At 40.7% G+C, this 24,354-nt stretch overlaps 1 protein-coding gene across 1 annotated transcript in view; it reads left to right on the top strand.

The window, feature by feature from the left end:
* The window catches only part of LOC139222527 (pyruvate carboxylase, mitochondrial-like), a 274,531-nt gene that overhangs the window by 243,149 nt on the left and 7,028 nt on the right, over positions 1–24,354 (top strand). The window contains exons 20-24 of the mRNA XM_070854310.1: positions 439–596; positions 1,142–1,228; positions 12,695–12,874; positions 16,685–16,859; positions 17,459–17,532. Coding sequence (XP_070710411.1) covers positions 439–596; positions 1,142–1,228; positions 12,695–12,874; positions 16,685–16,859; positions 17,459–17,532 — 674 coding nt within the window. The remainder of the gene's footprint in view (positions 1–438; positions 597–1,141; positions 1,229–12,694; positions 12,875–16,684; positions 16,860–17,458; positions 17,533–24,354) is intronic.

Genomic DNA, 24,354 nt, shown 5'->3' with positions numbered 1-24,354 from the left:
AGAGTTATATACAACTGACATTTTGGTTTCTCCTGCTGACTAGAAGAATAAAACAGAGGAGCTGATACAGTAGATCTTAAGAACCAGCGTTGGTCAGACAGTAGCTACATTCACACACATCAAAATCAGTAGCTTAAATGCTGTCACAGTTTGCTCGTTGACACATTTTTAGAAGTAAATGTCAGGTTACAACATAAATAATTCCACTATATTTAGAGTAAATATCACATAGACATGAATAGAATATATAATGTATAATTATATATAATTATAATGAATATAAAATAAATTTATTTGGCATATTAGATGTGTTTGCATTTGTTGTTGCCCGTTGTTGCTATCTTGTTTATTCAAGACAACAGTCTTGAAAAGTCTTGTCGAAGTGAAACGTGCACGGTGACCCTTGAGTCGATGTCATTTTGCTCCGCTCTGTTGCAGGCATCGCCCTGGAGAAGGTGTTTGACTACAGTGAGTATTGGGAGGTAGCCAGAGGCCTGTACGCTCCATTCGACTGCACTGCCACCATGAAATCTGGCAACGCCGACGTCTATGAGAACGAGATACCCGGAGGACAGTACACCAACCTTCACTTCCAGGTACACTGAGCCATGCTGGGCCATTTTTATTGTTTGTTGTGCAACGGATTAGTTTTTTAAGCAAAAGAATTTAAAATGCATTTCACAAAGCTGTGTGTGAACACAGCTCACTGTAATATTTATGGACTGTTGACTGAAAATGTTCTATATTCCAGTTGTTAAGACACGTACAGTCTTAGTTTTTAAAGTTTTAAACAAAAGTAATAATCCATGTTCTCCGATGTCTTGTATATGTTTAATTTTTTCACATTTCTTGCCTCTACGTTGGTGTTTGTTAAGGCTGTTTGATACCACAAGTCAATAGTCTCTGAAAAATGTCATGAACAGAAAGGGACAGTTCAAATGCACTATGTACCAAATTACAGTTTCCAGTGGGATGTATCATAAAGTGCCACAAATGTAAAAATTGTGGGTGTCACTACAAAAATTGTAGCCTTAAATCACAGGTTGACTCCAAATTGTCCTGAATGCCATGACTTTTTCTTCCAAGGGAGATTATTTTTATTCTACCTGTTCATTTTTTTTTTCACCGTGGTTCGTTGCAGGCTCACAGTATGGGTCTGGGAAATAAGTTCAAGGAGGTGAAGAAGGCGTACACTGAAGCCAACAAACTACTAGGAGACCTCATTAAGGTGAGACATCACAAGTGCATTTTCAGGAGTGGACCCATGCTACCCATTTGCTGCTAATGTACGATAACGAAAGTCAGTTTTGCCAGTCTTTAGTGCTGGTACCTCAGACTGTAGGAACAAAGGTGTAACTGGCATGTACAGTATATCACACTGACCGTTGCTGCTAAGCTGCCCCTCTTTCTTTGCTTGGCTGAGCCAAACAATCCTAGTTTGCTTTAGTCCGTTCACTGTTGTGTGCTGTCTGGATACACCTCAAGCTTTACAGTCTGTTTGACCCTCCCTGGCCTCCTCAGCCTCTCTGAGTAGTTTTCTTTCTCTACCCACCTTTTTATTGTTTTGCTCTTTCCTCACCCACACATTTTTACTCTAACCTGGCAAATTGTACCTATTGTGTAAATGTACCTATTCCATACAAGACTTATTTTAGCCAGTCACTTACCACATAGTTTTGTTCAGCCCCGATGCAGAGTTTTGTGCTTTGTATCGCCCCACTCTGAGTTAATTTGGGTAGATAATCCAGTGAACTGGTTTTGGGTTGATTTCCTGAAGGGCGCATTAATCGTAGTCATGGAGAAAGAGCTGTATTGCCAATTCTGCAGTCAACATTTTCATTCTCAGCCTAAATTCACCTCCATGCTGCCTTTGGTTTTTCATTCTCTTTCATTAATTCCTTTGTTTTTGTCTCATCATTATTTACCATCACATCTTAGTAATAGATTCATCCCTCTTTCACCTAGTTCACAGGCACTCTGTAATTATTTTGGGCTCTAGTTTGCATTCCCCCTTTTTTTTTTTATCAAGCCGCCCTGTCACTTCTCTTCTTCTTCATTCCATCGCTGCTTTACAAACATTTATTCCCCAGCCATCTTTCTTGCTCTCTCTTGTTGTAGGCATGTTCCCATGGATTCCCTATTATTCCTTTTTTCATTCTCTGTGTCTCTCTCTCAATTTTCCTTCTCGGGTCCCCTCTCTCTTATTTTCTTCCTCCCTCTCTGTTTTCCTCATCAATTCCTCTCCCCCGACCTCCCCTGTCCTCTCCCAATACTCTCTATCAATTCAATTAAGACTCGGCGGGCTTCACTGCACAAGCCAATGTTGGCTTAATGTGCCTGTGGGTTCTGCTATGCCCTCTGTTGTATCCTGTTAGCTCGACAATGGCTGCGTCTCTCACACTGTTGGCTTGTCGATAAGGCAGAGGGAGTGTGTTGGTCAGATATAGATATAAAGAAGACACACCACACACTGCGCTGACAGTAGGCAGAGCAACCAAGGTGTATACATTCACCATGCTCTCCCACACATAGCACTGCATAAGGCATATCTTTGAAGCTCAGAGCTGTGGGTGAAGGATTGGTCTTGTCAGAGGATTTAATTGCCAGACCAATTTACACAACATGTATAAAAAAGGAAGGATATTTACAGAACACTGGCCCGGCCCACCACGAAAAAAACAAACAACTCTAATCATGACTGTTTTTAACAAAACATTTTATCAGTTAATCATCATCCAAGCATTTGCATGAAAGTGATTTGGACAAAAGTGATTGCTCATTTTTCTAAGCTTATTAATTCTCAATACTTGTTCTTTTAAAAGTGGCGTGTCCTGAATTAAGACATCAAGATAGTTGTACAGGATGTCTCTGAATTAACAGAACTGCTTGATTAAAATGGAAAGTAAAGCCCAGACTTATAGGCTCACTGACTCCCACTAATTCCAGACGACATCAAAAGCAACTCAGGAGACTGTGCGACTTTTCAAATTTATTTCATAAGATGCTCATAAGCCTGACTGTTTTATAGGTTAATATTAATTCCAGATGTGCAGCTGAGTATAATCACTACACTGCTTGCTGAGCACCATGTTCAAATTCACCAAATCTTTCAAAATCCAGGGACTAGATTCACAATTATAAAGGACCTCTGTTCAGCAAAATGATGGGGTGTAAAAATATCCCTGGTCTCTTGAGTTTTCCTCAGCACTGATGCTGATTTGATTAGTCTGGTGAGAGAATTTGAGGTCAGAAAACGGTCCTCTGTGCCTGTCATCTATCATGTAGCCATGATGTTCTCATGTACAGTAGCTGGAGAATATTATTAGTGACAGGGAATACATTTTGGCACACTGCTTGCAACAGTAAAGACCGACAGACAGAGCCATGTGCAGCTAGCAGAATGTGGGATGAGACAGTAGAAGTAATGTATTTAACAGCTGAAAGCTGCTGATCTGCTAATGGCCAGCTTAATTCAATTATATTTAAATAATTATTGTCAAACATGTTTTCATCTTAAATATTGTATTGTGCTATAAAGCTTGTGCTGTACCTAGTCTGACCAGCGATCTCTACTTCGAATGGATGAGTGTGGTGAAATGCAGTGGTGTTTGCTGGAAGAGGGGAATGCTAAATTGAAAAGGAAAACACTGAAAAGTCTGTCTGATGAAGGAACCTTGAAAACAGACAGAAGGATAAGCGATGCAGCTGAGTGTCGAGCCACTGCAGAACAGACGGGGTGTTATCTCTGTTTTCCTCATACAAATGTCCCGTAGCATGTTGTCCAGTATTCTGATGCACACCTGCCAGTCCTTTTCCCCTCATCGTCCATGTGGTCACTCAGTGGTGCTCCTGCACAGGCCACAGTGCTGTAATCAGTATGACACCACTGCTGACAAAACCCTCTGTTCCAGAAAATAATGGTATTAAATGATTTCTTCTAGCTCTGAAGCCACTTATTATTTCGGCTTGAGGGCGTATTTGCTAAAGCAACAAGAAAATCCGACAAAACACACATGAACAGATGCCTATAGGCAACATTTTAATAATGTAACCTCTGACAATTCCAAGCACACAGTAAAACTTTGTTAATGTGATAATGTTATACATTTAAACATACACACACAACACAAACTGTTTCACCATCTTGCAAACGGATCAGTTTAGCCAGGAAAAAGACTTTATTTGTATTCCTTTTGCTGCGAGCAATGATCGTCAGTCAGCAGATTATTTTCCTCATAATCATTAAGTCAAAACTCTTTGAGTGTCAGAAATGTCCATCACAAGTTCCTAAAGCCTATGATAATATCTTTAAAAGAGTAGTTCGGCATTTTGGGAGATGTGCTTCTTCGCTTTTCTGCTGACGGTTAGTTAGATTGATATCACACTCAAATGTAGTCTCGTTGTTGCCAGGCAACCAGCGGAGACTCCAGGAAGTAAAGGAAAGCCCAGCCAAGAGCCTCCGGTGAAAACTCCATGACGCATTAGTTAGTTAGTTAACACAACTTTAGCACCAGTTTATGTATGAATGAAACACACCAGATACAACAGTGTTAATTAGTGAGCTTTAGAGGTGCAGGCTGGCTGTTTCTATTCCATAGTGTTATCAGTCTTCTCATCTAACTCTTGGCAAGAAAGCAAATAAGCATATTTCCCAAAATGTTGCAACTATTCCTTTTGGTCCAAGATCCAAGGAGATTCAGCTCACCTTCTTGCAAAAGAGAACCAGAAAAGATTTTTGCTTAAAATGAATTAATTCAACAGTAATCGATCAAAATTGTCTGTCGATCAACAAACAGGTTTCAGCTCTAAAGAGTCTTATTTCTAGGAGGCAGTCTAGTTTAGATATAAACTGTCACTGACTTGCATACAGCTGGAACTGAAGTTTTCTGACTCTGTAACGCCTCACTTTCTCCCTCCCTCTGCATTTAACTCTCACTATTTTATTCGATTTTCCCCTCTTTTTCTTTCTCAATCATCCGCATCTGCCGCACTATGAGCCTGTCAACATAAGGACATGATGTTTATGTATTTGCGTGTGTTCTGTCTCTCTCCTTTATCACCGCACTGTGCCACTTACCTTTTGTGATTACAGGCACGTATTCACTCACCCCCACACTCTTTACATCACACACGCTCAGAGTCTCTTACTTTGAGGTGGGGCACCTCCTTGTATTGCCTGTGGAGCTGCAGATGTCTATTGCTCCTGTCTGTTTGCCTCCATCTCTCCTCCCACTCGGTTCATTTGTCCATCCCTTTCTTTCTCGCTCCCCCTTACTCTTCCTGTCGCTCTCTTCATCATCCCGTCTGCTGTCTCTCCCCGCTCTTCCTCTCCACTTTCATTTTGTCTCATCTCCTCCTTCATCGCTCCCTCCCACCTTCCCTCTTTTCGATTAGACTTCCTTCATGTATCCTTAATCTTTCTATCGTCTCTCCACTCCTCCCCCTCTCTGAGTCTCTCGTTATCGCTCCTCTCGCCTGTCTCCTCCTCTCCTGACAGGTACCATTCTTCACTCTACTCCTGGCTCTGTTGGCTAGCTTTATAGTGTGTGTGTGTGTGTGTTGTATTTGCCTCCTCTTTCTCACACACACACTGAGTGATATAATCCTCTGCCCATTAGGGGAGTTCAAGTTTGAAAAGAGTTGCATATCAAAATAAATTTGAGCAAAGTACACAGACACATGACACACAGGCACATACATAATCACTGCCATGCTTTCTCACTCTCTCTCTCACACACACACACACACACACTCACCACTGTACCAGATTTCTGTTGCCAGGGGTGTGGAGTCATGCAGGACCACTTAGATAGAGCTGTACATTAGTGAAAGTGAGAAAGATGGCAGAAGAAGAGTAGTGTATGAACTGGAGTTAGACGAGGGTGGAACGGGTCCTGTGTGTCAAGTGCAATGACAGGAGCTTGCATGAAGAACTGCACAAGGTTACAGCTGAGTTGGAGTGATGGAGAGAGAGACGTGTAAGATGAGTGAGTGCTGCTGCATGCTGCGCTGAATAAGCAACATTACTGAATACAGAAAGGCATCAGATATCTCCGTGCAGGTATTAATGTGAACTATGTCATATCATATTAGTAAAGGTGAGTTGACATGAGACATTTTGATAACTTCCTTAAAGATGATATGTGCATTCAATTGTGACCAAATGCATTTGTGGTTTTGGACTTTGTACAAGGTGGTAAAATATCTGTGCAGTATATCCAATTAACTGCTGGTCTGCTGACTTGAGATAAATAACTTCCTTTGTCTAGTGGGTTGGGTATCATACAGTGGTTCAACAGGCAGATTACTTGGATCTGTCAAACTGATGAAAACAGCTCACTGAACTCGGTGAATTAGTATTAAACATTGTTGTGTGTAGAGAGAGAGAGTTAAACTCCCCCTGCAAAATGTGATGACATAGTTAGTAGTGTGTCCTGTACGGACCCTGACAGAAGGCCGCCCACCTCTGAGCCTGGTTCTGTTCCAGGTTTCTTCCCGTAAAAGGGGAGTTTTTCCTGCCACTGTTTCCTAATATAATATCTGATGCTGCTCATGTGGGGATTCTTGAATCTTTAATTTTGAATTCCTAAATCGTTGGGTCTCTCTCTTAACTAAGAGTTTGGTTTAGACCTGCTCTTTATGTAAAGCATCTTGAGATAACGCTGTTATGAATTGGCGCTATATAAATAAAGATTGGTTGGTTGATTGACTGATTGAAAGACAGAGGTGGGAGCTACTGACATAATGACACTGTCTCATCAGTAAGGACTGGGATGGATCAACTTCACACAGGAACAGAAACAAATTTGATTTTTCTAATGCTGCGCGGCCAGGATGTGATTTACCTCACTACTCATCTAAAAATATAGAAAAGCTCACACATCATATATAGCTCACACACTGTTGGAAATAAGATTTCCTTCTCCAGTGTGTGAGGGACCCAGAGAGAGTTGGAGGTGGGTGATTCATCAACAGAGATTGATAATGAGAGTAACACTCCTGATGTTACTGTGGATCAAGAAAAGAAGAAATATTTGGCAGAGGGGTAGGCACGGGAGGGAGGTGATTCATGGGGAAAGAGTAAAGATTCAATACCTTGGCTTTTAGTGTGAAGACAGAAGAAGGTAGTTAAGTGAGCGGATGGACCAAGAACGATGGTTCATGAGGACAGATAATAAAGAGAAGAGTAATTCTGAACTGTGCAGTGAAAAAATGAGAAAAATGGGCTCTGGAGACAGAAAGATGGAGGAAACAATGGAGGAAAGAAAACGGGCCGGAGGTGGACGAGAAATGCCCAGTCATGCAGCTTTCTTGTGTTTTACATAGATTTCGAGTATGTCAGCAGTGAGCTTTTGTTCCACAGCTATACCAAGTTAATGGCCTCTCCAGGGATTTCAACAGCCTATTCAAATCTTTTGAGGTTTTCTGTAAACAGTCATTCTCTTAAAGCAATGTATCATTATTGCCTCTATTCACAAACCCAATCAAGCTGAGCTGGAGGTGTTGCAGCAGGGAAGTGCTGAGGGGAAGTGTGTGCTTGTTTCAATCAGCAGGAAGCATTTCTTTCTTGTGTCTTGCTGGGACAGCGCTGATTTGCTTGCAAGGCTCCTTTTGAAAATTTGCCAAGTGGTTAGGCGACTTTAACAGGCATCCTGGGCTGTTTTTAGAAGATGTAGCTTGTCACTGGGAGATTAATTGCAGTGACAGTTTTAAAATAACTAGTGCAATAACAACCAGAGTGTATAAATTTTCTTATCTGTTAAATGCACGTCCAAATAGAGCTGCAAAGTCAGAGGAACAATGTCAGGTGCCTCTGTTTCCAGAAGTAAACATCCCATCTGTTTTCTCCATAGATAATATGGGGGTAGTGACTGTTCAAGTGCTCTCATGGCATTAGAAGAGATGTTAAAGTGGAAGTAAACAACTTTTTTGCATTAACTTATCATTATGACATGAAAGTTGATTGCACACTGTCACACAGGCTCATAGCAAACCAATGAAAACACTGACACTGTCTGCCACAAAGGAAGTGTGTCAACCACTGCGCAACTAAACAGTCATTCAGCTGGCTTTCTCCGTAATTAATCAGTAAATAGCACAGTCTGCTTACTTGTTAATACTACCGGGGGTCTTACTCTGTCTTTTTATAGCACAGGAATTAAGGTTTTTAATTCAAATTGGGATTCCTATGGTTGTGTCTTGTTTTGGATAGTAGCCAGGCTGCTAGCGGCAGCACTAGTCATGGTGTTAACGGTGTTAGCAGATGGCATTCTCTCCAATGTCAATTAATCATTAAATAACTCAACCTTCCTACTTATGAATACAACCAGATGTGTTACTCTGCCTTTCTCATAGCACTGAGATCAAGGGTTTGATCACTTTCTTGTGGTGGTCTGGTCGTCTTTGCGACAGCGGCAGGGTTCGGTCTATGTCAACTTTACCTACAATGTCTGAAGTGCATTTTGACAAAAAGCATTAATCAGATTTACAATTCTATTAACTTTTACAATGATTATGATAAGTGAAACATGATCTACAGCTTAACCCTTCGGAGTCTAGGACCGCCGCACGGCGTCAAAGTCACATGTCGCACGTTTGAAAACGTAAGGCTGTGACACAAGCACGTTTTACCCCAGACTCTGAAGGGTTAAACCATGATTTTTGGATACAGTTTGGATGAATGCACATTTTGGATGCATGAACTATGCCGACATGTTTTGTGCCCACCATGCCAAAGTGAGAGAAACAATTTTTCAGACAAGGCTGAAATAATTAAAACAGGTGACCATAACATAAACCTATAGGATGTTACATTATTCAGTCCTACATTCCAAATAACATGATTATTTAAAGAAAGGGAGAAACACTTTGGGAACCAGTAGAAGCTTCCTACTTTGCTGCTTTGCATGTCAAAATGAAATATAGTCATGCTTGAATATGTTCATGTCATACAGACAGCTATGTTCAGCCGCATATTGTAGGAAAAAGATAACCAACCTACTTTTACAATCAGACCTTCAGACTCGCCCTCTGTCTTCTGTCATAGTAAACATTAAATATCCCATCGAGCCAGCAATCACAACCATTTCTTTTTTTGATAATCTGCACACTTGGTTTTTGAGCCATTTCATTGCAAATTTACATTCTTAAATCATCATAGTAAGTGCAGCACAAAAGAAAATGGGACTCTGTCCACTCTCTGCTTTCCACTAGACCAAATCACACAGCTCACACGATTTGTTTTCCTCCATAATGTCTTTGAATCTGCCAACTCCAATAGCCAATAGCATATCTTAACTGTGTATCTTTTGCTGCTTAATAAAGATGTAACATGATTTGGGGTCAAAGTTTATACTTTATACAGTAGTCTATGTCCTTATTGTTGGCTTGTTGGCAGCACAAACACATGTTCCAAGGGTTCTCTGGAAGTTAGCGCTGATACTGTTTGGATTCATCTGGATGAAATAAAGTACAGAGAACTGAGTGGACTAAAATGTATAACAGAAGGCCTGTGTTACAAAATGAGGGCATGGAGTCTGCAAAGACATGGGCTGTGTTCAGAATGGCATACTGATGTACTATTCATACCAAGTATGACATCAACTTGACTATGGAGTGAGTGTCATATTCCCCAAAATGCATTGCATCTCTTCAGACTGCCCAACAGCGGGGCAGACTGTTGGAGCGCCACAGTGTGGCTGGTGAGGCATGGCTGGAGGAACTAATTGAGAATGATGGTAATTGAGTAGTGATGTATGCATAAATCATCTGCACACCACCCACCCAAATTAATTATTTTCTCCTATTTTGAGACCCACACAGGGACATTTCAAACCTCTACCGGTCACTATAAAGATTAGAGAGGCTGCTTTTGGTAACTGTTAACGTTTCCATGTGTGCAGTAATGTTACTGCAGCAAATAGCATGTGATGTGTCAGCGGCAAAACTAAAAACTGTAGTTTTTCACATGAATGGACAGAGAAAACTCTATAAGCACAGAATTCAACTAGCTTCTGAAATAAAATGTTTTAGACAGCTCTGATGGAGTTCAGAAGCAGCTTAACAATGTCACTGTATTAACCTGGTCTGTGTCTTTTGGATGTGCAAAAGACAGGCGTTGGTTAACATTAGGTCCTGACCGATCCTGTCTGTGTGTCTGGAGATTTGAATAATCGATCATGTCAAGCTGCTTTGAGTATAAATGCACGCAACAGCTCTCTTAATGGAAAGACGCGCTTATTGTTTCTGATGTGAGGATCGCAGCCAGTATCTTCCTCATTAACGATGTGATATTTCACCCCACTACAACCCATCTGCTAGTAATCACAATGTTCATTTCATGTGACCTGACCCACCCGATCTGTGGATGTGGTGTTATAACTGCAATCCACGCATTGCTATTGGCGAGGGCAGGACATTGAGGACAGGACAGTTACAAGGAAAAACTTGCGTACATAATAATAATAATAATAATAATAATAATAATAATAATAATAATAATAATAATAATACATTTTATTTTTAGGGCGCCTTTCAAAGCTCACAAGGTCGCCGTACGGAATACAATAATGCACTGAAGAAAACATTTAACACTGAAGTATTGAATAATTATAGTTTACCTTAAAATAATATTACATTGAGTAGAAGAGGTCATGTTGATTTATATTTCCAACAATTTTCATTCAACTGAAGCTCAGATCGTGATTTAGTGATTAATACAGTCATGTGATGCAAAGAAGATATATTGCTTGGGTATATTTCAGTATACAAGTCTGTTAGTGTACTCCATTGTTCATTTAGCAGTAGTAAGCAGTCCATACTGTAGGTGTGAACACAGCCTCGGGCATTTGCCAGGCAGGGAGGATCTAACAACAGGCACTACTGAGTTGCATTGAGTTGGAAGTGTGAGTGTTTTTGAGCTTAACCAGTAATGGTGACTAAAAGTCAGGATATTACAGCCAATTTTATTTTTTGAAAAGAAACTTTATAGAAGTACAATACTAAACTGCTGCAGAACTCTTTCAGACTCTGAGACAATAATATACTATATATATATATATATATATATATACACACACACACACACACACAGTGTTTTAGTGAACAGTTTACCTTTAAGTGCAGCTTTCTAACTATTAACACTGGTGTGTCAGCACTGATGGCATTTCCAATCTACCACAAGTTCGAATGAGGCAGTTAGTTGTCCTGTCATCTCTAAAGACCAAAGGCACTTACACAAACACACACACACACACGCAAGTTGGACTGTTGGTTCAAACACTAAAGTGAACACAGGAGCTTGGCTAGACTCGTAAACACTCAAGCCCCCAGGGGGATTGTGGCAATCCCAGAGCAGCGTTTGTGCAGGTGCACGTGTGTGTGCTTCATGTCTCACTATGGATAATGCAGCAGCATCAAATCCTTTTAGAAAGAGCTGTCCAGTTCTTCGCTGGGGAAGTCTTAGGGGAACGTCAATTTGATCTATAGTTGTTCACCCACCTGCTTTTTTTTGTTCTTCTCTCTGCCATCTGTGCACTAATTGCCACAAAAATAGGCTTCTTGTAGAGTGTGGGCTCTTTGTTGTCTGAAGTCCTTTGGCTGGCGATGCTCAAGTTTATAGCTCCTTCAATCTATGGGTCCGGCTCATAAACAGGACACTGGCCCTCAGCTGGGGGCTCCAATATGTGAGTCCCTTTTATCCATTCAGCCTTTGATCTTCTGTCGAATGTTATAGTAAAACCTACAGAACTGAGTACTAACAGGAACGTATGCAGTGTGAAAGACAGAAGGTTACCTGGTTTTCGGTTTTTTTTTTTTGTTATTGGTGGCTCACATTAATTGACCCATTTCTCTTTAATGCTCCAAATGCCAAATGTCTATGACTCCATTCATTAAGACAGAAGAGTAACGCCTGCAATTGATACTTGCATTAGTGTCCTGTTCACAGTCAAAAAAGACAACACTTATCAGCGTTATGCTAATAGGGATTGCTATTAGCATAATGATATGCCATTGTAAATGATGAAAGAATGAATACATGTGATTTTAATGAATGTTTTCCTCGCTCTGTCCGCTTCCCTCTTCATTTTCAGGTTCATTCTGTTTCCACAGAGAGGACCTGTGCAGCTTACTTCATGGCTGCCTAATCAAATGATTAAAGAGACTGTATATATGTAAACATCTTTTCATTTCTCATTCAGCTCTCCCAGCCCTCTCTTTTCTCTGGGTCACTCAGCACTTAATCTTCATAGACAGCACCTTCATTAAAACAAAGGCTCTGTCACCACTTTTATCTTTTGGTAAAATCATTGTGGATGTGCATTCCTACCTGTGTACCGCTAACGGGAAACCACACAGCAGGGCATCACAGAGAAAAGTGTTGCAGCCTGACAGACGGCTGCAGCCCCTATTTTTTGGAATAAAACAAAAAGCAAGATGACTGAATTGATTCCCAGTATGCATTTTTCTGTTTGTGAGATCAAAAGGCCAGTGGTCACACAGCAGAGAGAAATAATAGCAGCTCCCCTCATCCAAAGCGAACAGATATCATCTGCGTGCAGAAGCTGTACTCCAATATCTTGTGCTCAGTGTTTGGTGAAATAGAAATAACTTACCATGGTCTAAACTGATATATTAGCTCTCAATCTGTAACACTTGAGTTTGGTGCTCACTCTGCTGTGTCTCTCCTTCTTAGGTGACTCCATCCTCTAAAATCGTGGGTGACTTGGCCCAGTTCATGGTGCAGAACAACCTGACCAGGGCAGAGGTGGAGGAGAGGGCAGATGAATTGTCCTTCCCCCTGTCTGTGGTCGAGTTCCTGCAGGGATACATCGGGATACCACATGGAGGATTCCCGGAGCCATTCAGGTCTAAGGTACAGTGCTGTCTCCTGCATACACACATACTGTGGTTATAATTTTTCACATGGCTTTCTCATCTTTGTAATTCAGGTTAGAAACATTAATGTCAATTATAAAGGCAATTATAGTCGGCCATTTGGACCACAGAACCAATTCTTAGAAAATCGTTAATCTTTGTCTTCTTCTCAACACATGCCAACACACTCACACACTTAGTCTTCTGTCACATGCTCGCTTACATCTGACAGTTCACAAGCAGTGAAGAAAACCGTGATATTACTCTGTCCTCTCGTCTCCTATCTGTTTCTTTACCTCCGTCTGCCTCTCTTGTCTCCTCTGTTTGCGACTGCAAACGGCGAGGGAGAGACTCATGTGCATCACAGGCCAACAGCCTGAAGTCTCCTTGGGAGAGTTGCATGAGCACGCACACATGAATAAAGGCACATTTGTCACATCCTACCAAAAACCTGTTGACACATTGGCATACTTGACATTTCCCCCCCAAAAAAGTCTCCTCTTTAAGGCAGAGAAACTAGTGGATCCACAGATGGGGAATGTTTGTTTCATCAGTGAGCTGGCTGGTTCCTAAAATGTGAAATATTAGGTGTGAGACCCTCTTAGCACTTTTTCACAGAACACTTATTATGTCACCATGTGTGGAGAAGAATTTACCAGTATGCGTGTGCCCTCACGCAGCTGCACAGCACATGTAAACCTTTTTGCAAATCCTGAAATACTAGAAGATGATTAAACTCATCTATTAGTCATCTGTTTTCTGCCTCTTCTTTGACAAATCACATTTAATTTAGCTAATGGTCACTTGTTATAGGTTTATGTCCTTCTTATTTGTGTTTTCATTCACGTCTCCAGTCACTTTCCCTCCTCTTTGTTTACCTCTCTCTGTCAACCTGTCATCCTTATCATCAAGTTGTCTTTTTTCTCCTGTCTCCTTGCACTGGCATACAGGAGGGAGATTATATATTATATCAAATATTTGTCATTTAGCTTCCCAGGCAGTCCTGCCCTTGACAATCACAGTTGTTTTTTTGGTTTTGACATATACCATGCAACCCCGTCTCGGCTATCTCTCGATTAGTGTCTCTCAATGTGTCTCGTGTTTCTCAAAAAACGTGACATGGGAGTCATTCCTATTAAACTCACAATGTGGTGGACAGCTTGTGGTTTCTTTTCTCCTGTCTTTTATTTTCACTGGAATGCTTTCTACTGAGGCTACTGCATTTCTTCAGCAAGCAAACATGCTAATGTTCAAGGCCATTCAACTTTCTCCTCTCCTACTTCTCAAGTGTTGAAGAGGGGAATATTTCCTCTTCAGCTCTAAAATGTATTTGCAGGCCTGCCAGTGCGCACCAGACATTAAGCATATAACCAACATGCTACAGCTTTTCCTACCCCTTTTAATGTTCTAAGTCGATCCCCAACACGTGTCAGACTGCTGCCAACTTCTCAATTCAGCCAGAACAGTCAGAGAATTCCTCTAAATCTCCCGTACTGACAGTGACTGTGCTTAGAAGAGAGACAATCCACCCTCGATAGTTACTGTACAAACACCAAGAGGCTTTTTCTCACACAGCTTTCCAGAGAGCTCATTCTCTCCATCCCCCCGATTCAGTTCGAGTCAGAGTTCTGCTTTGTAACAAAGCAATTTTTCTCTTTCCTTTGACAATGTTTTTGTTTCTGTGCGTTTATGTGTGTGTGCCTGTCTTTACTTTTACTGAAATGTATGTATTTAAGATAAAGTAAAAGTTGTTGGGGAAGAAAGTAAAACATAGTCTGCATAATGTCAGTCACTGACCATCATCTTAGTTTCGGCTCATCTTAATTGTTTGTGAGTGGGATATTCTTGCATGCAAGCATATATACATACATTCCATTACGTGGCTGCATGAAAGACAGTGAGATATCTGCATCCAGCTGAAGGTGATTTGCATGCTAGCAGCATGGAAGAAGTCATGTTTATTTAATGGAGCTTTGGTGGCATTAATTAGTAAGCAAGTCGTCATTCCAGCATTATATCACACGCTTTCACATGAATTCATTTGAGTCTCACAGACGCAACCCAATGCACGCAAGTTGTTTGCATGCAAGGGGAAACTTCTACAGACACAAAGTGGTAATTGAGGCATTTTCTCATCTTAGGTCTGTCACAGGCAGTTCATCTGCAGTGTGGGTAGACAGACAGAATGGACAAGGGAGAGGAAAACAAAGGCATGAGGGCAAAGGAGAGAAAGAGGGAGACGGCGTGAGGATGGACGAGGAGGTGGGGGTAGAATAAGGAGGCCATTAGAAAGAAAGTTAAGAATGTCAAAAATGCAGCACGTCCCTGAGAACACAGCACTCAAAGAGAAAAAAAAAATCTGTGGCAATAAAAAAAAAAAGTAGAGTGGAAGTATGTTGAGTGATTTTAAGAGAAATGGGGAGAAAGAGCAAATAACCTTGAAGAAAGAGTTTGTCTTTCCTTCATTTGTTAATGCAGACAGGCAGTCACTATCTGTCTGTCTCACACTTAAACAATCAAGCAGTTTAGGTGTAAGACATCCCCAGAGGACACAATGTTAATGAGCAGGGACTCCAGCAAGCCTGCCATCTTTGAAGTGTCTTTCTCTCGCACACAAATGAGTCAGCTATCTTTGAACTGTTTGCTCTGTGACTAATAGCATTGCACTGGGCCCTTTTTTGTCTGGCGATTTTCACAAGGCACATGCATGCTCTCATAAATATATAAAGCGTGACACAAAGACAAGTGAAGATATGAAACAGTTCTAGAGAGCGGTCACACACACACACACACACACACACACACACACAGTTGCACACATAACATGGATATACAGGGTCAGTACTGTTTATGTAATCAGTACAGTTGAATGATTAATTTGATGCAGTCTTTACTTACCTTGTAAATGAGTGAAAACAAATATGATGAAGATATATGTGTATTTCAGAGAAGCGTTTTCTGACTGAACAGGCTAATTGTAAGATCTCTGTAGATTTCTGTGCCTGCATAGACTCCGTGTCATCAAGAGCTGAAGAATTCTGTGAAAAGAAAAACAAACCAGCGGCCTTTGGTGAAATGCCTGTGTCTTTACATAATCTCTTCTCCAGACATTATTAGTACCGTTAGATTGATTGTCTCTAGAAGTTGTGTCAGATACCAACAACTGTGTGGGCAGATAAAATGTCATATCATTAGTCTTATAGCAGCCTCCACTTTCCTCAATTATCCTCTTTCTTTCTGTCTTTCTTCTTGTTGCTTTTCTCCTCTTCCGTTTCTAAAAAGGAGCAGAGATGATGTGTCACATATGCGACAACACTGCAGTCATCTGTGATGGGCTGATGGTACTTGAGTGGAGAAAAAATAATGAATTGGGAAGTAGGAGAGATGGAGGGAACAAAAGTGGATATTGGCACTTTTATGCAAAATAAAAAAAGAAGTTTTAGACTCTCTCCGACACAAACGTTTCTCTCCTTGTCTTTCTCCATCCCTCAAAACAGCTCCCCATGTAGCTCCACCTTCCCTCTTCCCACCCAAAGTCTCTCTGTCACTTTAGCACTTTGTCAAGGTGCAGCTTTTATCCAAACGTAAAACTATGAAGGTTTTACCAGCACTTTATTCATCCCACATGTTTCTGAATCCCGTGGGGATGTTACAAGTAGGAGAATATTCAAAAAGACTACTCATGTATGACTTTGAATAAGAAGTTTAAGTGATCTGTTTGTTTCCTCTCTCTCTCTTCTGCTATGCACCCTTACATCTTTTATCTTCTCTTCTTACTCCCCCTTTTCCTTTTAACCTCCTATCCCAGGTGCTCAAGTCCCTTCCCCGTATTGAGGGCCGTCCTGGCGCCTCTCTGCCAGCCATGGACTTTAAGACCCTGGAGGAGGGGCTCCGAGCTGCACACGGTGATGACATTACCCCCGAGGATGTGATGTCGGCAGCCATGTACCCCAAGGTGTTCCAGGAGTTCAAGGAATTTACTGGTGAGTCAGCAAATAACTGATCCTTGCACTCAGATACATAAGATGGATTAAGACCTGAAATGTGCATTTGATCAAATTTGTTACATTGAACAAGTCTGTGTTTGTGGCATTTGATGATGTTCTCACACACACTCACACTCCCCTTCATTCTCATTTGTATTATTTACTGGGGCTTGAAATTAGCAGTCAACCTTAAGTTAGAAACCCTCAGTATAAAGTTCCAGTATTTGGTGGAAATGTTTTTTTAATTGTTACATTCGGCAGCTCAGGAGCCTTACATATTGGAAAGCAATCATATGTTTCAGATTCTGGGGGGAGTGCAGCTGAACCGTCAACCGTGATATAGATGGTGAAATTACACAGTCCACTTCAGACAAATGCGAGTCCTTAACTAGTCTGTCTTTAAACAGGAGCTCCCTGAGTTCCCCAGGTTCTACTGTAGTTGTGTCCAGTTGTATGATATTTGCATGTACAGTGCCCACGATGTACAGTTTAAGAAGGCATGAACACATACATACTGTAGATTTAGAATTTGGTTCTTTCTCATCATCAAGGTTTACCGTCATATATCCAAAACAAACTGTTTTCTCTTTTACCAGCTAACTTTGGTCCAGTGGACTGTCTCAGTACCAGGCTGTTCCTGGATGGGCCCAAGATCGCCGAGGAGTTTGAGGTACACAACATCATGCCACCAACCATTTATGAAGGGAACTTTGATGTGAAGACAGACAAGAAGGGTCTAATGAAAAGCTAACCCGTTTTGGTGCTTTACGTGAAGTATGTTGGGGACTAACAGTGAGGATGTCTTGGCCTTTGCAGCATATATTTTGACCTTTTCTTTTTTATAGGTAAAATAACTCAATTGTTGGAGTAGCCCTTTAAAAAATAAGGACTTATGCCAAACTAACATTAGCCATTTTTTATTTTTGGAGGGAAATACTTAAACTGAGAGAGGTTTTGTAGAATCATGGACAATTATAATTTAAACAAATCAAAATGTACAAACAACAAAAATATCGGGGATCTGTGCAATTCACAGAAATGGTTTGATGGCAGGTGTGTTATTGTCCAATAATTCTACCCAAAACAATGATAATGAATTCAATATTAATGATCATTTATTTAACATTCTGTTTAGCCCCTTAATTAATTCTGATGTAATAACAGTTCCGTGAAGAACAGACACTATCAGCAGGAAATGATGTTTTCCATCGGCGCAGATGGCTGAGGTGTGATACACTTTAGTGCAGAATGAAGTGCTGATAACTCAGCGGGGAGGACAGAGGTATTAACACTTTATCAAGGGAACAACAAACAGCATTTCTGATCCCTCCGGCCATCAGATTGGCCTCCTCGCACAGAAATAACAATTTTGTTATATGTTTGAGCCAGTCACCAGCAGTGAAGGCCCATGTCACAGACCAAAATATAACCATTACTGATTTACTGATTACTGACCATTACTGAAGCTTGTACTATCCCTTTACGCTCCAACAGGGAGGCGGCTAAACACACAGTCCAGTGAAGGAATTCAACAAATTAATTGAATTGCTTTGCATGCAAACAAATTAGTGGGACATGAGAAGGTAACAATGTCTTGGTGAGAGGATATAATAATTGGCTGTCACTCGCAACTGCAAACCCACAAGATCTAAAACATTCCTGGGGAAACTGAAGTCTACTTAAGCCCTTTGCTCCTCAAGAGAGGATAGGACATTGACAAGCGTCCTCCAGCTTCCTCAGTTGTTGGTGGTTCTTTCGAGATTCCCACTTCCAGACATTTTTACCTGGACAGCTCTTCTCCAGATGTGGGGCATCCTGGTCCCTTGGGGGTTTCATTTCAGGGCTTGTTGGGTGATGCTTGTGACAGGGTTTCCGAGCGTGTGTCCAATCCTACTCCACTTTCTCTTTTGAATTTTTAAGTCACAGGCAGGTGTTCAACATTGACGTATAAGTAGCAAACAATTTCCTGTCGTCTCCAAAATGTTACATAAGCAGAATCATCAGACTGGAAATTGGGTTTAACATATGTGAATATGCAGTCAGCAGAAATATTTCAAGATGTCCGCTGTGCTGATTTAAAAGATTCTCTCAGATCAGGAGACAGCAGGTTGGAAGACACTGTTTTTATCCAGAAAGTGCAGCACAAACAGAGAGCATTTCAGGGGATGACAGCAGTAACCACTTTGATGAGCAAAACTCAAACTGAAGTGATTGTTCAAGTCCAGATTGAGGAGTGAATTCCGAAGAGATACTTGAAACTACTGACAGTAACCTTCGCGACAGATGTCAGAATCCGACATAAATTCAAAGAAAATGTTTGCTTTTCTACCAAAGGAGACGTTGGAAGAGTCTGTCACTCAACATGTCATCACATAAAGAAATGTTGCTTGGTGAGTTAGTCAAAACTTGACATAGCTTTTTTAAGAAGGCTGCAGCAAAGTCTACCCTTTCCCAGCCTTTACCTTTTGTTAGAGGGAGGATTTTCTTTACAATTCCACACATGCAGATTTGAATAATGATTTGTTTGTGTTGTTTAATACGAGACTGTGTTGATTATTGAGGGAAAGAGTAAGATGAATGTTCCAAGGCTTTATTTGAGAAAAGCAGTGCAGTTATGAGTCTAATGTGCTGCTGGAGTGGTGATGTCACACAGGAAAACATGTTGTTTTGTTTCTTTTTAATCCTGGCACATTAACACACCAGGACACTGTGCCGGTGAGCAGATGGCAGCAGTATGAAGCAGTCAAACGGGAGGCAAGACGGGTCAGAGATGACGGCTGTGACATTTTTTTGATTGCAACTCTGTTGCTACCTTGTGTAGTATTATTTTTTTTGCCTGTCTGTGAGAAACAGGTGGTAGTGTGCACGTGAGAAACCTGCCTCTTTACTGCAGAATGTGTGGGTGACAGTGACACAAGTAGACGAGGCCAGTGGTTTGATCCCCAACTCCTCTAAATCAGCATGTCGAGGTTTCCTTCCTGAACCCCAACTTGCTCCTGAAGCATAGAATAGAATAGAATAGCCTTCATTGTCATTGTGGTACAATGAAATTAGGAGTGCTGCTCCAATTTGGCGCAAGAAAATAGTTACAAAATAAAATAAGAATAAATGTAAAAAAAAAAGAAACGTAACAATATACACAGTATATGTAAATATATATGTACAAAATTCTACATGTCCGTAGAGGTAGGCTTTGCGTGATGTCAGCATTTCACATTGACATTGCACTGGATGAGACAGAGATTATTGCACATGCATAGCTTCCGTGTATGATGTGTGTTAATATTCAACATGCTCTCATCCCAGAGCGTCACATGCTGCCGCTTTGCCACATCCTTTGGCGTTTGATACCGATGCACAGGGCACCTTTCAGCAATATTAGAGGCTCAGAGAAACTGTTCAAGCCATCCCCTTCACTCCAAACGGTTCTCATTCTCAGGGCATCAGTCCTGACACCCCCAGAGTGTCTGTATGAGACACACTGGGCCCTGACTGCCACAGGCATACAGGACCTTCATCTTCATGGTAAAAATAATAAGCACTGATTAGAGCTCTGAAACAGTCACAGTTTGGTTTCCATACCACTTGATTAGCTTTAAGAAAAGAAGCTGGTTTGGGTTAAAATAAGAATGTAAGTTACCTAAGTTAAGTTTCACGTTGTGTTTCACATGGGACACTAACCCCAGTTGTGTGTGAAACAAAAGCCTGCCTCTAATACAAACCCGCCTCAAATGAAGACCCTGCAGTGGAGATAAGTAAAGGCCAATATTTGAGGAAATACAGTAGATAGAAGTCTAGAAGCAAGAAATCCCCCTGATTTCACACCTTTGAAAGTCTTATGTTTATTGAATCTGCACAGGAGCACCTGATTTTCATTTCTATAGATGACAAAACCCTTAAGGGTTGTTGTTGAAGTAAACAGCCTGTTTAAGCATTTTTAAACAATAATTCAAATAGAACAGCTTTGTACAACCTTTTTTTCAAACAGGGCAACTTTATTAATCACCACAGTTTTAAAATCCACTTTTTAAAGACATTCACATTTTGTGAAGTCCTGTATTGAAAGAAACTGTATTCGGCAGCTACAGGGACAGATGAGTCATGTCTCTATGACTCTTGTGTGTGTCTAGTTTTCCTTGCTTAAATGAGCACTTTTGTGCTTTGGTAAAATAAAAAATTCTATGACAACATGACAGGTAATCTAACCAACGATTACCTCTCACCAGTTTTCCAGAAGACTCCTTGTCTACACTCTCCATCATCCATACTCAGACACATTATCCATTATAAATGATCTTTTCCTTCTACATCCCTCTCCTTTCAATGTTTCCTCTTGATTCTCTCATTATGAGCAACACACACAGATTTAACTGTCAGTAATTCACAGGGACCAGACACAACCATGTTTAATTACCGCTTCATTTTGCAGCAATGGTTCCTGGGTGGTGTTAATTGATTTTTATATATTACAAGGGGCATGGGGAGCACTACTACACCGCTGCAGTATTTTAATCAAACAATCAGGAACTTCATTGATTGTGTCGATCTAGTATTGACCCCGAAGACATCCTCTTTTCTTGTCAATCACCAAGGGGTGTGTATCGCTGGATGCAATGGTTAGAAAATTGCAGGCAGGCAGGAGGCCCACAGTCAACACACCAAGCACTGATTAGAGTAAATCCTTAAAATATTTTGATTGAGGCTATTGGCAGCTTCACCAATTTTTGAGTCTGTTAATTTGGTTTGGAGCCACTGTTTGGCATGTGCTGTGGCCTTCCTTTCAAATTCCTACAACATACTAAACGGTTGGCTCGAATAATATGTTTTTAATTTGTAGTGCTAACAATATTCAAGTGGCAAAATAACTGACAAAACAGCTTTAAAGCTACAGTTGTAGAGCATGATGGGTAGATCTGATATACTTTCCCTTCTTTAAAATGAGAAACTCAGTATTTAACCTGCCTCAGGTTTCAGTGAATCAGTTAGATTTTCTGTCTCTGAGTGGAGAACTCAATCTAATATTTCCCTTGCTGCTGTTTATCTAATCTTCAACCCGTCAGAACTGTTGTCGTTTTTAGAACTGTCAGACATCACCAACGCCACAGAAACAAACTTCCGCCTGTTGCCATGACGATGGGTCCTCCCACCAGATCAGGTCCGATAAGCGGTACCAGGCGAGAAATGAAATGAAAACATGTTATGAAAAACAGTGACCCGTCACATGCAGCGTGAAGTTTCTTTTAGTTGTTTTCTTTGAGCCGAACTCCTTGAGGGCCAAAGAAAACTCCTCTATCAGGGACAACTGATCTCTGTTGTCATTTCTAATCCAAATCATTTTCACTAGTGATGCCCATGAACATAGCTCAGATGGTGTGTCACCCCCCTATGATGCAGATACGTTTGATTCATTGTAGTCTGTCATTCAAGAGTACTGGTAAACAGCAGTTATTTTCCATCAAAGTCTCAAGTAATCACAATATAAACAATCGCAACATTTCATGTTTGACTGTTAAACTTTAACTTCTCTGATGAAAGTCATGAATGAATGATTTTCAGTGACACTTATGTTTGTTCCCAGAATAAGACGCCATTGGATCCATATTGCATGACTGTCCTCAGATCTCACATTCTGAGTCACATTCTGAATATTAACAACCTGGCAATCGAGTGCTTGTCGCAGATGCACTGAAAATGTTAAAACATTAAGATCACTAGGGAACGTTGAGATGCTTCAATTACTGACAAGGTGACTTTTTGGTGATATGAAGTAAAACCTTTGACGGTTAATTATGAGTGTTTAAATATGCTGTCTGCAGGTAGGCCTAATGAATGTCAACTGCTGCAACGTTCTGAGATACAAATCAGCAATAATTGTGTTTAAAATGTGTGTGTGGGCCAGTGTATTGACATGTATCTGTAATAAACCACAGATTTGTACAGGATGAACAAATTCACAAGTACCTCTTACCACACAAAGCAGTGAGAGGCAGAGGAAAAGCCTCTGAGCTTGTGATTGTCAGCCTTATTGCCGTATGTGGTAAATCCCAAAGGGACAGCAGCAAATGTCCATTACTGATGACTTTTGTGGTATTTAAACAACCACACTATTACCTGTATATTTGGAACAAAAGCTGTTTATGAGCTCTTGGCAGCCAGGGCATGAAGCACACAGCAGAAGTCTTGATGAAAACAGATTTAAGCACCAAATCTTTTTTAGCTCTGAGCGAGGCCTAAAGCCCCGAGTTGTTGATGTTGTGGGAAGTAGATATAAAGGCTTTCACAGTAATCATTTGGTATTGTTTCGCACTTCATTTCGAGCCTGTTGTAAATCCAGAGCAAGAGCCATATCAACCAAAGATTCCTCTTTGTGTTGTGAACGCGGTGGGAGGACACAAGCACTAGTTATTGTTTTTTTATAGATTATTTATTTCTTAATGTTCTGTAGAGATTCAGAGTTATCAGAGTAGATCATTGTTTGCTTCTTTCAGTCAATTTCTGGCAAGCTTGCACACTGTAAAGTTGGACAAAGCCCACTCAAAGGCATGTCTCTGAAATTGCTTTTGTAAGACCAAATGACCACTTTGTGAAACAGCATCTAAAGGCTACGTAGAGTGCATTCATGTACATAAATATACACCTACACATGGGTGACAGCTCTGTCCAACGCTGTCATTTACCCACACATGCGAGCAGTATAAACAGGAGGGAAAAAACACTGACCTCTCTGGCATGTGCTGATGACTCAGTGTGGTATTAATCATGTTTGACAGAAATATGAAAGATTTTCACAAGCATAGACCCAGTCATACACACCCTGTCAGTACTAATGTGCACAGACACCAACAAACAGAGCTCTGTTCACCGCAGTAATCTCAGTTTAAGTCAGTAATAAAGTAATATCAAAGGCATGTTGTGAAGCTTAGTGTCAGAGTTGCTTCAGTCAGAGATGCTATAGCACCAAATGGTTATGTGGTTAAATTTGATAGAAAAAAAGCTCAGGGCTAAAGGCTACTCAATTAGTAAATACAAGACGCATGAGGGCTATATATATACGAACATGCATAATGCACAATAGATACTATCAGAAGTGCGGTAATAAGACACCAAAACAAGGAGGCTGGTTGGTTTAGTGTTGGATTCAAATCCATTTCTGAAGTTTGTTTTAGGGTGTAGGGGAACAAATTCTTGAATAATGCACTATAGTGTATGCATCATTATTTCCAGTAAGTACAAAACAGTCAAGTGTTTTTAGGACATTATGTTCATGTACTACACATTATTAGCATTGTGTCATTAATTGGAGAAGCCAGTTGTAGAACACAAAGAATTTATTTTAACCTTTGCATCCTTTTATCCAGTTACATATTTGCTGTATAGCTTGAGTGCTTTGGACAACAAGCTTAATGGGCCCTGGCATTTAACCTGGAACTGAATTTGAAGTGAAAGCAGCTAATTGAAGCTGACTAAAGGGGAGGTGGGACGTTTGATGCAA

This window comes from Pempheris klunzingeri, chromosome 23, assembly GCF_042242105.1.
Source record: "Pempheris klunzingeri isolate RE-2024b chromosome 23, fPemKlu1.hap1, whole genome shotgun sequence".
Classification (NCBI taxonomy): Eukaryota; Metazoa; Chordata; class Actinopteri; order Acropomatiformes; family Pempheridae; genus Pempheris; species Pempheris klunzingeri.
The sequence above is the reverse complement of the archived record's forward strand: the minus strand, read 5'-3'. Positions and strand labels throughout refer to the sequence as shown.